Here is a 14,809-nt window from a genome sequence, read left to right as displayed (position 1 = left end):
TTAAAGTTTTTTATCTAATATTTATATTTTATTCAAATTCAGATTTATTTAAATTCTTGAAAACAATTTTAGTTTTACTTATCAATAACAACACTGTCTCTAACACTGTATCTAACATTAATGTACAAAGATTGGTTTATTTTTTTTGCATAATATTGTTGATCTTGGTATTGATATGTTATTGTTGAAAGCTTCAGAGATTTGTAAGCCTACAGGTATCCCTGCAAACAATATCAGTCATTTACTCGGTTAATTACACCCGTTATAGTCCGGTTATGAGTAACCCACTTCTAGCCAAAATAACCTTGAATTTGGTTACATTTTTGTCAAAATAACTTGCGAGATGTATGATATTCCATAATGTAAGCAATGTCAACAGTACAAAGTTTGGTTTCATTTTGTTTGACATGTTCATGTTCTAGATTCTATTGTGATTAGACATCTATTACCTTTTCACTGACAGCCCAAATTTTGCCTTGCTTTATGCTAGACGCCAGGGTTGTGTATGGACGGCTATTAGACATCTTTTAAATGCAAAATTGCTTGCTGGGCAGTGACTAAAGGGGTCCAGTCGATGTCACACATTTGGAAACTATATTTTGATCTTGGTCAAAGCAACATTGAGATGTGATCAGAGTCATTTGGTCGCTCTTATGTGCTTTTCCGGATGCTCAACATGGATGTGCTTTAACCTTGATCCTCCTCCATTATTGAAAAAATAGTCACCTGTTGTTCCATAACTAATAAGCCACTGATGCATGCATTAGAGACAAAAAGAAAAAACACTCTTCCACACAACGCTGCGACTCCAATCACAGTCAGTTGAATCAGTCTGTCTGCCGTCGGCTCCAACAAAAAGCTGTGAAGTGCTCTTGGTGGAGACAGCGCTGTCTGTAACAGGCTACCGACAGGGCTCAGTCAATACGTGCCACAGTCACTGGAGAGAAACTAAATGAGATTTTTTTTTTCTCCTGCTCCTTTTAACTCTTTCTCTTTTTTCCCTTCTTCCCTCAGCTTCCTCTCTCTCACTCCATCTGCCGTACTGCCACTTTGACAAGCCGTCACAGTTGTCAAATAAGGAAAACATGTTGGAGGTAATGCTTTTTTTTTTTTTTTTTTTGAGTTCCTTGTCAAAGGAGTCTTTATCAGGCTCAGTTCTCGAATTTCTAACATGCCTGGTTATATTATCCTGTTTACCTTTTAAGATAGTATATTGAGCAGTTCAAACATATGTATACACTCTTAAAAGTAAAGGTTGTTTATTGAAGAATAGGAACCGTTTCCATGAAGAACCTTTAACATCCTTGGAACCTTTCCATTGCACAAAAGGTTCTTTATAGTGGAAAACAGTTATTTTCATTATTAAAGAGGCCATATTATGCCCTTTTTCAGTTTTTTGATTTTGGGGTCTACTAGAATAGGTTTTCATGCTTGAATGTTCAAAAAACACATTATTTTACATTGTTGCAGCACCTCCCTTCCCAATCTGTCAGTAATGCTCAGGGGTGCATTTCCCAAAAGCATTGCCAACTATGGTCGCAAGTTCCGTCATTATCAGCATAGTTCAACGAGCCGGTGCTTCCCGAAATAGTTCCAATGGACATTCACAAACAGCATCGCAAAGTTAGGTTGAGATTTTGGTTTGAACGACAGCTCTCGACCTGTGGTTAGAAGCATATAGTTTCTTTGACATGTGGACTTAATAAACCCTTATATTGAGCAAAATAAGCAAGCTGACATTCAGTACAATCTATATCTTTTATTTTGAATATATACAAATGTTGTTTATGTCTTTTAGTTTGTCAAGAGATTTAAAGTGCCATTTGAAGAGTGTGCATATCCCTATGTGCTGTAGTACGTATGAACGATCCTATGATTGAATTGAATATTTGATCAATAAAGCAAAATAACTGAGAAAACTAATGTCATAATTTATCCTATAGCAAAAAAACGAGAATTAAAGGGATGGTTTGCCCAAAAATGAAAATTAGCCCATGATTTACTTTAATTTAATTTGACATTCTTCTTTCAGACTAATACAATCAAAATTATATTAAAAAATGTCCTGGCTCTTCCAAGCATTATAATGGCAGTGACTGGCTGTTAGTCCACAAGGGTCTGGAGGGTTAATAAAGGCCTTCTGAAGCGAAGCGATGTGTTTGTGTAAGAAAAATATCAATTTTTAAAACGTTACTAACTGTAATCTCTAACTTCCGCTAACTGTCGTATGCGCGTTCATGAGAGTCTGGCGTTCCAGCGTATGACGTGGGACGCAGGTGTAGCGTAAGTTCCGGTGACGATCGCGGAAGCGCAGAGGATAGCGCAAATCCAAACTTGCTTCTCGCAAGAACAAGTATATTCTCACCGGAGTATCCTACGTCATACGCTGGAACGCCAGTCTCTCATGAACACGCATACGACAGTAAGCGGAAGTTAGAGATTACAGTTTGTAAAGTTTTAAATATGGATATTTTTCTTACACAACAGCAAGTTACATCGTTGTATGGGAAACACCCCAGCATAATTGTTACCAGCTGGAGTGCCCTTGATTTCTACTAGAGCACTAGGGCACTCCTCCTATCTCCTGGGCTTTCCCTTCATGAACTACACTTCCCATAATCCATTGCCTGGATTCATTATTGTTTGATCACTTCCACCTGTTTGTCATTGCCCTTGTAACTCTGCCTACCTAAGCCCCGTTTTTTTCAGTCACTTATTGCGAAGTCTTGTATGTGTCACACTGCATTTCTGAGCGCTCTCTCTTGTCTCCTGTGTTCTGACCCCCTGTTTGCCCATGTTTTCTACCCTGTTGTTTGTTTTGGATTGTCTTCCCTGTAGTTTTGACCCTTGTCTGTCATATGGATTACGATTGTGGATTACCCCTAATAAATGCTGCATTTGGATTAGGGATGAAGAATATTATCGGTACGACATCGGAAACTATGAAAAAATTATGCCGATATGCCTTGCCGATATGCGCCTGCAATAACTCACGAGTGCTATAGCGATAAGATCATGTCAGCAGTGTGGTTATTCTTGAAGTGAAAACAAGCTCAAACAAGCAAATACATAGCATGTATGGTGATTTATATTGACAGTTTTTAAATGCTGCCTTGAATTTGTGAATGCACATACAGAAGGAGGCTCCCCACTCTCTAGCGCGTGCAGCAGCCTCCACAGCAGCAGAAGCCTCCTCCAGGTCCTAGTGCCCGCCCTCTAGAATGTTATATATATTTAGTGGGGGTGCTGTTATAGTAATAAAATGAAAAGTAGAATACACAAATAACTTGATGTCAGTAATGATGTCATAAATCACAAGCATGACCTTTGTACATTAAATAATTTGGCCCCACTTTATATTAGGTGGCCTTAAGTACTATGTACTTACTTAAAAAAAATAAGTACAATGTACTTACTGTGTTCAAATTGTATTGCAAAACACCTTTGCTTATATTGAGGTGGGATACGGGTAGAGTTAGGGACAGGTGTGGTGATATGAGTAAATTTAAGGGTAGGGTTAGGGGTAAGGGTAAGGGTAAGGGAAGTGCCAACTGTGTAATTACAAATGTAACTACAGAAATTAATTACAGCTGTAATTACATGCAGGTATTTTTTTAAATGTAAGTACAATGTAAAAACATGCATGTACACAATAAGTGCATTGTATCAAATGATTAATTAAAATGTTAGTACATAGTAGTTAAGGCCACCTAATATAAAGTGGGTTCAATAATTTTATAAACAGTTGATTAATCTGTTAATAACATTTTATGAAATGGATGATGAAAAATAATCCAAGGTGCTCTAAAATAATTGTAGAATTTTTTATTTGAAACTAAAGACAACATCAACTGATGTCATGCCGCGTCTACTTCATGTGCACTTAGTTAAATCCAAAAATAAACTATTTAGGTTACAACTGCATCTGCCTGGGGTGAAAAAGTACTGACTTTATTATTGTTATTTTCAGAGCTTTTAATATACTCTTATTATGAAAATAACTTAATTAACATTTATTTATCTTTATCAAGTATCATTTTTGTAAGGAGACCTCAGAAATCTGAAACCAGAATGAAAAAAAAGAAAAGGTTTTGCTCAAAATGGTGTTGTTTCCAAACAAAGGGAAGAAATAAACGCATATCGGTATCGGCATCGGCCAAAATGAGCATATCGGATATTGGCAAAAATCCAATATCATACATCCCTAATTTGAAACCTCAACCCGTGTTTCAGAGCAGTTCGTAACAATAGTTCAACAAGTCTGTGTTTCCTGAAACCATAGTTCCAACGAATAAAACAGCATGGCAAAGTTGTGTGGTTTGAATGACAGCTCTCGACATGTGGACTTAATAAATCCTTATCTTAAGCAAAGTAAGCACCTTGCATGGCTAACACCGCCGTCGGTGTATGAATGAGCGAGTGAATGGGTGAATGTGAGGCAATATTATTATTATCATATTATCATAAGCTAAATTTAAGTGCTTTGGATGGCCATGGGTCTGTTGAAAGCGCTATATAAATGCAGTCCATTTACCATCTCTTATTTAGAATATATACAAATTAGGGTTTGACCGATATGTGTTTTTCAGGACCGATACCGATTATTATAGATAAAGTAGACATATAACCGATATTTTGAACCGATTTATATGTCTGGTGTAAAAATCAATGTCAAAATTAAGAATAACATGGGCTCTGACAAAAACTTTCTTTAAATGCTTTTAACTGTTAATAATAACATTAATATTAATAATAATCTTTCTGTCATCATTTACTCTCTCTCGAGTTGTTTTAAACCTGAATGAGTTTCTTTCTTCTGTTGAAAATAAAAGTTATTTTGAAGAATGTGGGAATAACCAGACAGTTGCTGGTCCCCAGTGACTTCCATATAGTATATTTTTGTCCTACTATGGAAGTCAATAGGGACCAGCAACTGTCTGGTTATATCCACATTCTTCAAAATAACTTTTGTTTCATTTGAGGGAGGTCAGAAACAGTGCTTGCTGATAGTAACTCCCTTTGGAGTGGACTTTGTGCTTTGTAACTTTGCAGAATGTTTTCATGCTTAAACAGCAACATTACACACTAAAGAAAGTTGAAAATGTAAAAAGCACAATAGGTCCTCTTAAAAATGTTTTTCACACTAAGACAAAATGGTTATTTTAAGAACTGTTCACTGAAAGGTTTGAAATTGGTTCTTCTATGGCATTGTTGTGAAAATCCTTTTGGAACCTTTATTTTTAAGAGGTTTGCTTTTAGCACCTCTGCTAAACGCAGCTGCTTTTTAGGGAAGCATTGTTGGTGTGTAGGTGTGCATGCATGCGTATGTGTGTGTGTGTGTGCATTGTACCTATTCAGTGCCATGGGAGGAGATGTTGTCACAGTGGCTTTGCTGTCATCCTTTTAACTGCTGGCAAGAAGCCTGTGAGGTCTACCTTTGGGCCAGGGCTAAATTTAAGTTTGCCGCTCACAGTCCTAATCAGTAGCATCAAAACAACCATTAACTGTGGATCGGTCTGCCTCTCACGACTGCCAGCTCCCAGCGGACGCCACTCATAACAGGGCCAAAGAGAGAGAATCACACAGGAGCATGTCCCTTCATCCCTTGTGTCTGCACTGCTACAAGCCAAAGCTAACGATCACTCCTGAGCCCTCTCACGCGCTGCACTCCACACACACATATGTGTGCTTGTGTAGTTAGCATACAAATAGGCCAAAGCTCAAGACCACAATCATGATAGGAGAACAACATGATCCCGACTTGCGGTTCCCCAGGATCTCTGAGTAATCTCTGGTCATTTTGTGCTTACGAGTAAATCTACAATAAGTAAATTCATGCCTAAAATACCCTCTAAATCACCGGAAGGGATCTGCATCTCAATAAATGCATCTGCATATCGCCTGAACTCATCACAAATTTCACGATAGATACGTCATATTGCAGTGAACTAAAGGCACTTTGAACTGGAAACAGCACATGGTTAACCGTGCAATTGATTTGAAGTCGATGGAAAATCTCTAATTCTGGAATGTCTTCTCAAAAACACATGACCGTTCACTGCTTATCTACATGCATGGATTTGCTTTGTGACCATGTGAATACAAAGTAAACACATGGCGTTTATAAGAGTACTAGCTTATTTAATTTACTTAATGTCTAAAGTATTAATATATAATATGTATAATACATATAAATATATTTACATGAATATAAATGTATAATATTTTTAATATAAATAGGGTATACCATTCAGAAGTTAAAAGAACTTCATACTTTTATCTATACAGCTTTTATTTTTAATACAAATGAAAACTAAAAACCATCAGTGGTGTTTTGCATAGTATGCCATTGTTAAAACTGTGTTTATGAATTTATGGAGTTACATTATAGCTGTATTTCTAGCATGCTGAATATTTCTGGGGGATTTTTTTTTCACAAAAACATTCATAGAAACAACATTTACTGATACAATCAGTAAATACAGTACAGTACAATCTATATCTTTTATTTTGAATATGTACAAATGTTGTTTATGTCTTTTAGTTTGTCCATTCAGAAGTGTGGGGTCAGTACAAAAAAAAAGAACTTCATACTTTTATCTATATAGCATTAAATTGATTTTTAAAAGTAACAGCAAAGCAAAAACAGCAAAAAAAAAAAAAACTATTTTAAATAAATGCTTTTGACTTTTCCATTCATCGAAGAATTAAAAAAAAAAAAATGGTTTCCACAAAAAATATTTACCAGCACTGTTTTCAACATTCATAATAATAATACATTTTTCCTGAGCAGCAAATCTGCATATTCAAATAATTTATGAAGGATCATGTGACTGAAGACTGGAGAAATGGAAATTATCATATATATAATTATATATATATAGATATTTATTTATTTATTTATTTATTTATTTATTTATTCATTCATTCATTCATTCATTCATTCATTCATTCATTCATTCATTCATTCATTCATTCATTCATTCATTCATTCATTCATTCATTCATTCATTCATTCATTCATTCATTCATTTATTCATTTATTTATTTATTTATTTATTTATTTATTTATTTATTTATTTATTTATTTATTTATGCATAATTTCCATTTCTCCAGTCTTCAGTCACATGATCCTTCATAAATCCTGAAGGATTGTCTGTAAAAATTAATGTCAAAAATGAAGAATAAAAGGGGCTCTGACAAAAACTTTCTTTAAATGCTTTTAAATATATTTTTAATTCTGAGAACTGTTAATAATAACATTAATACTAATAATAATCTTGTTGTCATCATTTAGATCCAAAATCTAAATGTCTAAATGTCAAAATCTAAAAAGAAAAATGTTCTCATTACTTTCTATAATTATGTTGGACACTTTCTGAATGTAAAGTGTACTTCTTATCTATATTTATATCACCATATGTTTGGGGGTTGCATGATATGGGGTAAATATTTCGATCATCTGCCATCATGTATGTCACAAATTCCTGAGAATGCGCTGATTCAGAAGGCACCGCTTTTCCATTTTTACTTCTGAAAAGATTCACATCAGCCACCTAAGTTAAACTAAACTTTGAGTTTTCACCCGTACGATGTAAATGAGTTGAGTGAAGCAAGTAGTTAAACAAAATGATTGCCTAAAGTTAAAGAATTAAGAGGACAGGGGAGGGGTTCCTGAACGTCCTCAATGGTGTTTTGGGAAAGCCATCTGCTGCTGTTCATGGTTCATTTAACAGGCTACTGGGGACCGACCGTTTGCCCTGAGAGCAACAGGTATAAAAGGACTCTGTCCCACCCTGTGAGGATAGAAGCCACTTGACTTTTTCAAACTGATGTCACAAGAGACCCGTTGAGCTCTGCCCTCCCGTACTTCCTTCTTGAATTTCTAACTTTTGACAGAATGTGAACCTAAATTCACCTTAAAAACCTGCTTGTATTTTAGCCCAAAACCCAGTCAGTGTGTAGATTATTGGACAAATAACACAGGTATATTTTCTCTCTTACCGTCCCAGGAGTCCATAGGTGTATTGTGAGTCTGCAAGCAGTAAGGCAATCTCCCCTTGCTTCATTGAAAGGGCACACTCTTCCAAGGCCTATACATGCAAAAACGGGCACATTTTAAACTTCAGATCACACATACTGTATAGATATTACTGTATATACAGTATATATAGATTTAATCTCAACAAGATAACTTAAGCAAACAATGCTTATTCGCAGTCTTCAAGGCTAATGCAGTTTGAAGTGTTGGCAAACAAGAATGACCTTACTAACTTTCCACTGAAAAGTGAATCAGCAAGGAGGTGACTTTTTCCCAGCCTTGGGTAAACACATACAGAACTCAACATGTGAAAACACAGGTTAATCCCTATGGAAAACTCAGCAGGCAGCAGGTGCGAGGTGATAGACAAGATGCAGGCAGGTGTTCCAGAGTTTCCTGTGTGTGTGTGTGTGTGTGTGTGTGTGTATGTGTGCGTGTGTGTATGTGTGCGGTTGCCCTTCCTTTGCCTGTCTCACCTGGTTGACATCTCCCTCTCCGATAACGAACACCAGCTTGCAGTCTTTCTCCACCACAGTCCTATCCTCCAGCACACCCTGCATTTTCAGTGTGACCTCTTGACCCCAAGCCGGGGTCAGGGCATTCTCAGGACTGGCCTGTAACACCTTCTTCTTTAGCAGGCGGTCATCTACAGACGGTTGGGGTAGTGAAGAGAAAACGGGGGAGGGGAAAGAGATCAACAAGACCCTAAAGCAATAGTGTAAAACTGTGTGGTGGATGTTCTGAGTGTGGTGTCTTTCTGGTTAAGCTAGGTAAAAGGAAAATGCTGTCATTTACTTGTGTCATTCCAAACCTGTACGACTTTCTTTCTGAAAAAAGAACCGTTTTTGTCCATATAATGCCTATCAATGGGGTCCAAAACAACAGTGAACTCTGTTGACTTTTATTGTTTGAACAAAAAACACTGAGACAGTTCTTAATTTGGAATGACATGGGTGAACTAACACTTTAGGAAGATTTTTGGGGATGTAAACCCGAATAAGTTGGGAAAACTCAACAAAAAAAAAATATTGAGGCAATCGGTTGCATAAATTTTAAGTAAACCGATCTTGCAGATTTTTATTTTGTACTCAAACATTTTAATTGCACTTAACCTCAAATATTTGAGTAAGCCTAATTCATACATTTAAATTATCAACTTAAATATTTTTAGTAGTGGAAACTCTGCTAGCTTGAACTAGCTAATACTATAAATGCTATAGCTAATTGGTAACACAATGCTTTGGATGCATTAGCAAATCATAGCACTTGTTAAATGAGTACAGCAATATAAAACATTTAACATAAATCTGTTCTCAAACTAATCTCATGCTCCACTCGTCTCCATGATGGTAACCAAAAAATAGCATAGCAAAACATTAAACACTTCTAAATCTCCACCTTAACATTAATCTTGCACACACAAAAAAAACATTAAATAACACTTTTAGCATTTACTCTCCCTTTTGAGTGTCATGGCAAAGCATGCTGGGAAAGAGACATCCCAGTTCAGTTGCAGTTCAATTTAAGTTTGTCTAAATTAAAAGAAACAAGTTCATAAAACTTGTTTGAACAATTCAGATTACTTAAAATGTCAGTTTTGTGAACTCAAAAGAAAAAGAGTTCTAAATACTCATAAATGTTCATTTGATTGAACTAATTTGTTTAATTTGAGTTGGCTCCACTCAAAGCAATTAAGTATTTTGAGCGTTAGAGTTTACAGTGTGTAGACCAACATCCAAAACATAATGTGCTAGTAAGCAACAATACTGGTATCGTACACTCTTAAAAATGATGGTTCTTTGTCATCTATGGTTCATTAAAGAACCTTTAATGGTCCATGGAGCTTTCCATTGAACAAAAGCTTCTTTATAGTGGAACAATGTTCTTCAGATCATTAAAATGTTCTTCACACTAAAGGTGCAGTCACATTAGCGACATTTTGATGAAATTTCATGGACAACAGAGGTCCATTGTTTATTGTCAACAGTGTATGAAGCACATACAGCTCCCATAGAAGTCACTATACTTTCCAACCAAGCAGCTTTCTGTTGGTCAACAAGACAAATCTGCGTGACCAACTTGAGCCCGTTGCAAAATCAGTGTAGGGAAATATTTCATCCTCTCACGAAATTCCTGATTGCGTTGATTCCTATTGAAATGTCTGGATTTCACTTTAAGCAAATTCGCTGAACGATGTTAAATGTGACCACACCTTTAAGACAAATAAAGGTTCTTTCTGGAACTCAAAATGGTTCTTATAATCATTGGCGTCACTGTAAAAACGCCCTTTTAGGTCTTTAGCGAAGATACAGGTTTTGGGGGATTTTCAATAATTTCCTGATAACAAATTGGATGGCTTGAGTGTTTTATTTGTTTCAGACTAAACAAATATGCCATCATGGACATACCTGTAACATCCTTCCAGTCGTCTGCCAGAAACAGCTCCTCAAAGCTGGTGCTGGTCCACTCTTCATTGTCAAAGTCTGGAAAAAGAGTGTCATCTGAGCAGTCCCTTTCTTCCACTGCTTCAATTTCCATAAACCGAACTGTTTTCCCAAAGCTGGGAGTCTTTGTCAGTTTTCTGATGTCCTCTTTGCCTGATTCATTGGTCTCAGGTGGGCTGATGGGAGTTTTTGAGGGAACGGGCTCATTGGTTGGGTCCCTGCTGGAGCCATTAGCATCTGTGGGCATGTAGCTCAAGTTTTCTGCACACGTCATCTCTTCTGCCTCTTCATTCTCCATTTCATCTTCCTTCTCACTTCCTCCTTCATCCTCTTTGTCTTCCACTGGTTTCTTCTCGTCCTCCTTTCCTGTGATATTCATTCTCTGCAGCTCCATGATTGGTTCTTGGGGCACCTGCCAGGTCTGCAAAAACTCCTCTTTTACCTCCTCTTTGTCCCTAACTGGTTTTACAAACATTTCAGACTCCAACGTTGTCCCCTCTGGTTCTCCAGCTTCTAGCTCCATGTCCCCACACGGTGCTAAGGATACCATTTATCTCTTCCTAAAAGTGCTGAACGTCTCTCTCCAGCACACACCACACGCCAGGCTTGTAGAAATTGATGTCGCTGCTGCTCAACTGCCAAGTCGATGAGCACCTGCATCCATTAGTGACAGCGTGTAGTATTTTCTAAAGCGCCCCGTCCACATGGACTCTAATAGAATTATCATGGAAATGCATCACTGCATGACATAAATCCCATCTGTGGCCAGTCCATTTCCTGCAGATCTCGTAAAATGGTCCTTGTTGTTATGTTTTGCAGTGAATGTGTTGATTCAGTATCGAAGGATGCAAGAAATGATCAATGCATGAGAATTGTGTTGAAACGTAAAGCCCTACTGGTCAGTAGAGTTGTGTGCAGTGATAATCTGCTGGATTAGAAGAGCAAAATCTAATCTGCCCCAACGTCTGTAAGCTTCTTAATGACTTCATCACGTCGTCCCATAATACTGTTTCCACGAATGCCTCCACCAATAAGAGGACTTCAGGGACTGTTTGCTATTCTGGTTGTTTTTACTTACAATATAATGCAGAAATAGAAATATATTTCTACTTGTATAAAGAGAAATATTCTTATCCAATATAAATATACGCTACGTTTAAAAAGTTTGGGTTGGATTAGATTTTTTTCATGTTTTTGAAAGAAGTCTCACTAAGGCGGCATTTATCCCATCAAAAATACAGCAAAATATTGTGATATATTATTAGAGTTTACTGTTTTCTATTTTAATACATTTTAAAATGTAATTTATTGATACAATATTTTGAATTTTCAGCATCACTACTCCAGTCTTCAGTGTCACATGATCCTTCAGAAATCATTCTAATGCTGATTTGCTGCTTAAGAAAAATTTCTCAATTGTCAATGTTGAAAACTTATACTAAATAATATATTGGTTGAAACCATGAACATTTATTTGTATCTATTTTTGACTTTTTATCATTTGTCATACCTACTAATATTTTGAGTTTCTATTTATTAAACTAATCTCCTTAATTGTATTAACAAATTTTTTTTATTTCAATGAACTCAAAATGTTAAAGGAACACAAACTTTTTTTAAAATAGGCTCATTTCCAACTCCCCTAGAGTTAAACAGTTGAGTTTTACCGTTTTTTAATTCATTCAGCCGATCTCTGGGTCTGGCAGTAGCACTTTTAGCATAGCTTAGCGTAGATAATTGATTCTGATTAGACCATTAGCATCTCGCTCAAAAATGACCAAAGAGTTTTTTTCCTATTTAAAACTTGACTCTTCTGTAGTTACATCGTGTACTAAGACCGATGGAAAATGAAAAGTTGTGATTTTCTAGGCCGATATGGCTAGGAACTATACTCTCATTCCTGCGTAATAATCAAGGAACTTTGAGCCATCCCATGAGTGAAGCGGCTCAATGATATTACGCAGTGCCTGAAAATAGTCCCCAGCACGCTCTCTGTGTGAGCAGGTTGACACGTTGGTTATGTTGATAGTTAGCCTATTTTCAGGCGCTGCGTAATATCATTGCGCCACTGCACCTATGGGATGGCACAAAGTTGTGATAATTTTTGAGGGAGATGCTAACGGTCTAATCAGATTCAATGATCTATGCTAAGCTATGCTAAAAGTGCTACCGCCAGATCCAGGGATCGGCTTAATAGATTCGAAAACGGTAAAACTCAACTGTTTAACTCTAGGGGAGATGGAAAATTAGTCTATTTTCAAAAAAAGTGGAGTGTTCCTTTAAGTTAAAGGGATAGTTCACCCAAAAATGAAAATTATCCTATAATTTACTCACCCTCAAGCCATCCTATGTGTATATGACATTCTTCTTTCAGACGAATACAATCAGAGTTTTATTAAAAAATGTCCTGGCTAATCCAAGCATTAATGGGAGTAAACGGCAGCCCAAAATTTGAAGCCCACAAAAGTGTATCCATCTATTATAAAAGTATCCATACGAGAATAGTATGCGAGAGGCGTCACGCTTTCTTCGTAAATTGAATACGGAAGGCGGTCCGCCGGAAGATAAGTTTTAAATATGGAGATTTTTCTTACACAAACCCATTAGCCGCGTTTCCACCACAGGAACTTTCCCCAGGAACTAGGGACTGTGGGCTGGGACTCTGTGTGTTTCGACCGCAGGAACCGGGTCTAAATTAAGTTCCGGGTAAATATTTCCCCCTCAAAAAACCCTGCTTGCGAGGTAGTACTTTTTCAACGTTCAGGAACTTTCAGCTGAACATGCTAATTGATTGAGTTCATGCAGCATTTTTATTGGTCGACTCGACGCAACATTTCGCCCTCTATTTTTAAAAGTCTGATGCGGACGCGGTGCGTGCAGTAAGAGTTGATTGCTATTCGAATCAACAATGGAGTTGTGTACGACCGATGGGCAGACGACGAGGTTCAGGCTTTATTAAATGTATTTGCAAAGGACGAAATCCAATGGGAACTGTAAAGTCGCGCCACGCATCGCAGTCCTACGTCACCGGACTAATCTCCACGGTACTTTAGACCGCGATGGAAAAGCAGACAACTAGACTAGAAATCTAGACGCACCCTAGGAACAGCAAATCTAATCTGCCGCGAGTGTAAACTAGCAACTCTCGGTAGAAAAAGCAAAACTCTGGTCAGGCCAATCACATCGTGTATAGAGTCGGTGGGCGAACTTAACATAATGATGGCACATCACAGCAGAGTTGCGGAGGTTCTACTTGTAAACAAAGAAGCTGGCAAACAGCGGTCTTTCGAATCGGCTTTGGCTGCGACTCTGGAAGACTTGGAGTTAAGCGTTTCTTTGAGAAAAGGACAAAGAACGGCACTGAAGTCATTCTTAAGAAAAGAAGATGTGTTCGGAGTTTTGCCGACCGGATACTAAGTTTAATAGTTTAATCAATAGACTAACGTTAGCTCGTTTTCACCTTCTTCTTTGTTCTGGTTGGTTGTGGCTCTCATTTGAAAGACAACCGTTTATCCCGCCCCTCGGATTGAGCCCTGCTAATGGTGAGTTTCCAGACCAAACATCTTGATGTGGGTCTGGTTTGTCAGGCTAGCAGACAGCAGCAGGTCTGGGGGGAAATGAGTTCCTGGGAAAAAAGTTCCTGGGACAAATTGTTCCGGGTAATTTCGGTGGAAACGGGGCTATTGATTCGCTTCAAAAGGCCTTTACTAACCCCCCGGAGCCGTGTGGAGTACGTTTATAATGGATGGATGCACTTTTTTGGTCTTCAAATTTTGGGCTGCCATTCACTGCCATTATAAAGCTTGGATTAGCCAGGACATTTTTAATATAACTCCGATTGTATTCATCTGAAAAAAGAAAGTCATACACCTAGGATTAGCTTGAGAGTAAATTTTTATACCCAACAATTTAATACTTTATACCCAACAATGATCAATTCTTGTTGAATAAAAGTAAGTTCTTTTAAAAGACAAACTACTTTTGCATGGTAGTGTAGATATCCTTCCAATGCAATTTTATTTATATTGGCAGAACAAAATTCAAAGTGATATTTGTTTAGATACTGAGCAAAGGTAAAGAGCCATATTCTCATGAGGAGAACGGGCATTGACCGAAGATAACACACTGTGTGTGAACACCTGAACAGGTTTTTCCAGGTTTGCAACATGCCAAGTGTAAAGGAGACATCAATGAGCCATGCATAATTTCAAGACAAGGCAAGCACTTTCAATGACCTTATGCAAGATTGTTTTACACTTATTAAATCCACAAAAAAAACACTCAAATACGTCTTTAAAACAACTATCAATCACTTACACTTGA

The 14,809-nt window shown here is 37.3% G+C and overlaps 2 protein-coding genes across 3 annotated transcripts in view; one reads left to right on the top strand and one right to left on the bottom strand.

Moving 5' to 3' along the window:
• fkbp16 (FKBP prolyl isomerase 16) overlaps positions 1 to 11,436 on the bottom strand; it is a 74,692-nt gene extending 63,256 nt beyond the window's left edge. The window contains exons 1-3 of the mRNA XM_079824989.1: positions 10,451 to 11,436; positions 8,519 to 8,688; positions 8,006 to 8,094 (exon numbers count right to left, since the gene is read on the bottom strand). Coding sequence (XP_079681115.1) covers positions 8,006 to 8,094; positions 8,519 to 8,688; positions 10,451 to 11,036 — 845 coding nt within the window. The 5' untranslated portion in view covers positions 11,037 to 11,436. The remainder of the gene's footprint in view (positions 1 to 8,005; positions 8,095 to 8,518; positions 8,689 to 10,450) is intronic.
• Positions 1 to 14,809, top strand: part of LOC307131377 (RNA polymerase II elongation factor ELL2) — a 379,314-nt gene that overhangs the window by 307,515 nt on the left and 56,990 nt on the right. For both annotated transcript variants that reach the window (XM_079824988.1, XM_079824987.1), the window contains one exon: positions 1,015 to 1,094. In XM_079824988.1, coding sequence (XP_079681114.1) covers positions 1,086 to 1,094 — 9 coding nt within the window. In that variant the 5' untranslated portion in view covers positions 1,015 to 1,085. The remainder of the gene's footprint in view (positions 1 to 1,014; positions 1,095 to 14,809) is intronic.

This window comes from Gobio gobio (genome assembly GCF_949357685.1).
Source record: "Gobio gobio genome assembly, chromosome: 9".
In the NCBI taxonomy this organism is placed as follows: Eukaryota; Metazoa; Chordata; class Actinopteri; order Cypriniformes; family Gobionidae; genus Gobio; species Gobio gobio.
This window is presented reverse-complemented; position numbering and strand designations above follow the sequence as displayed.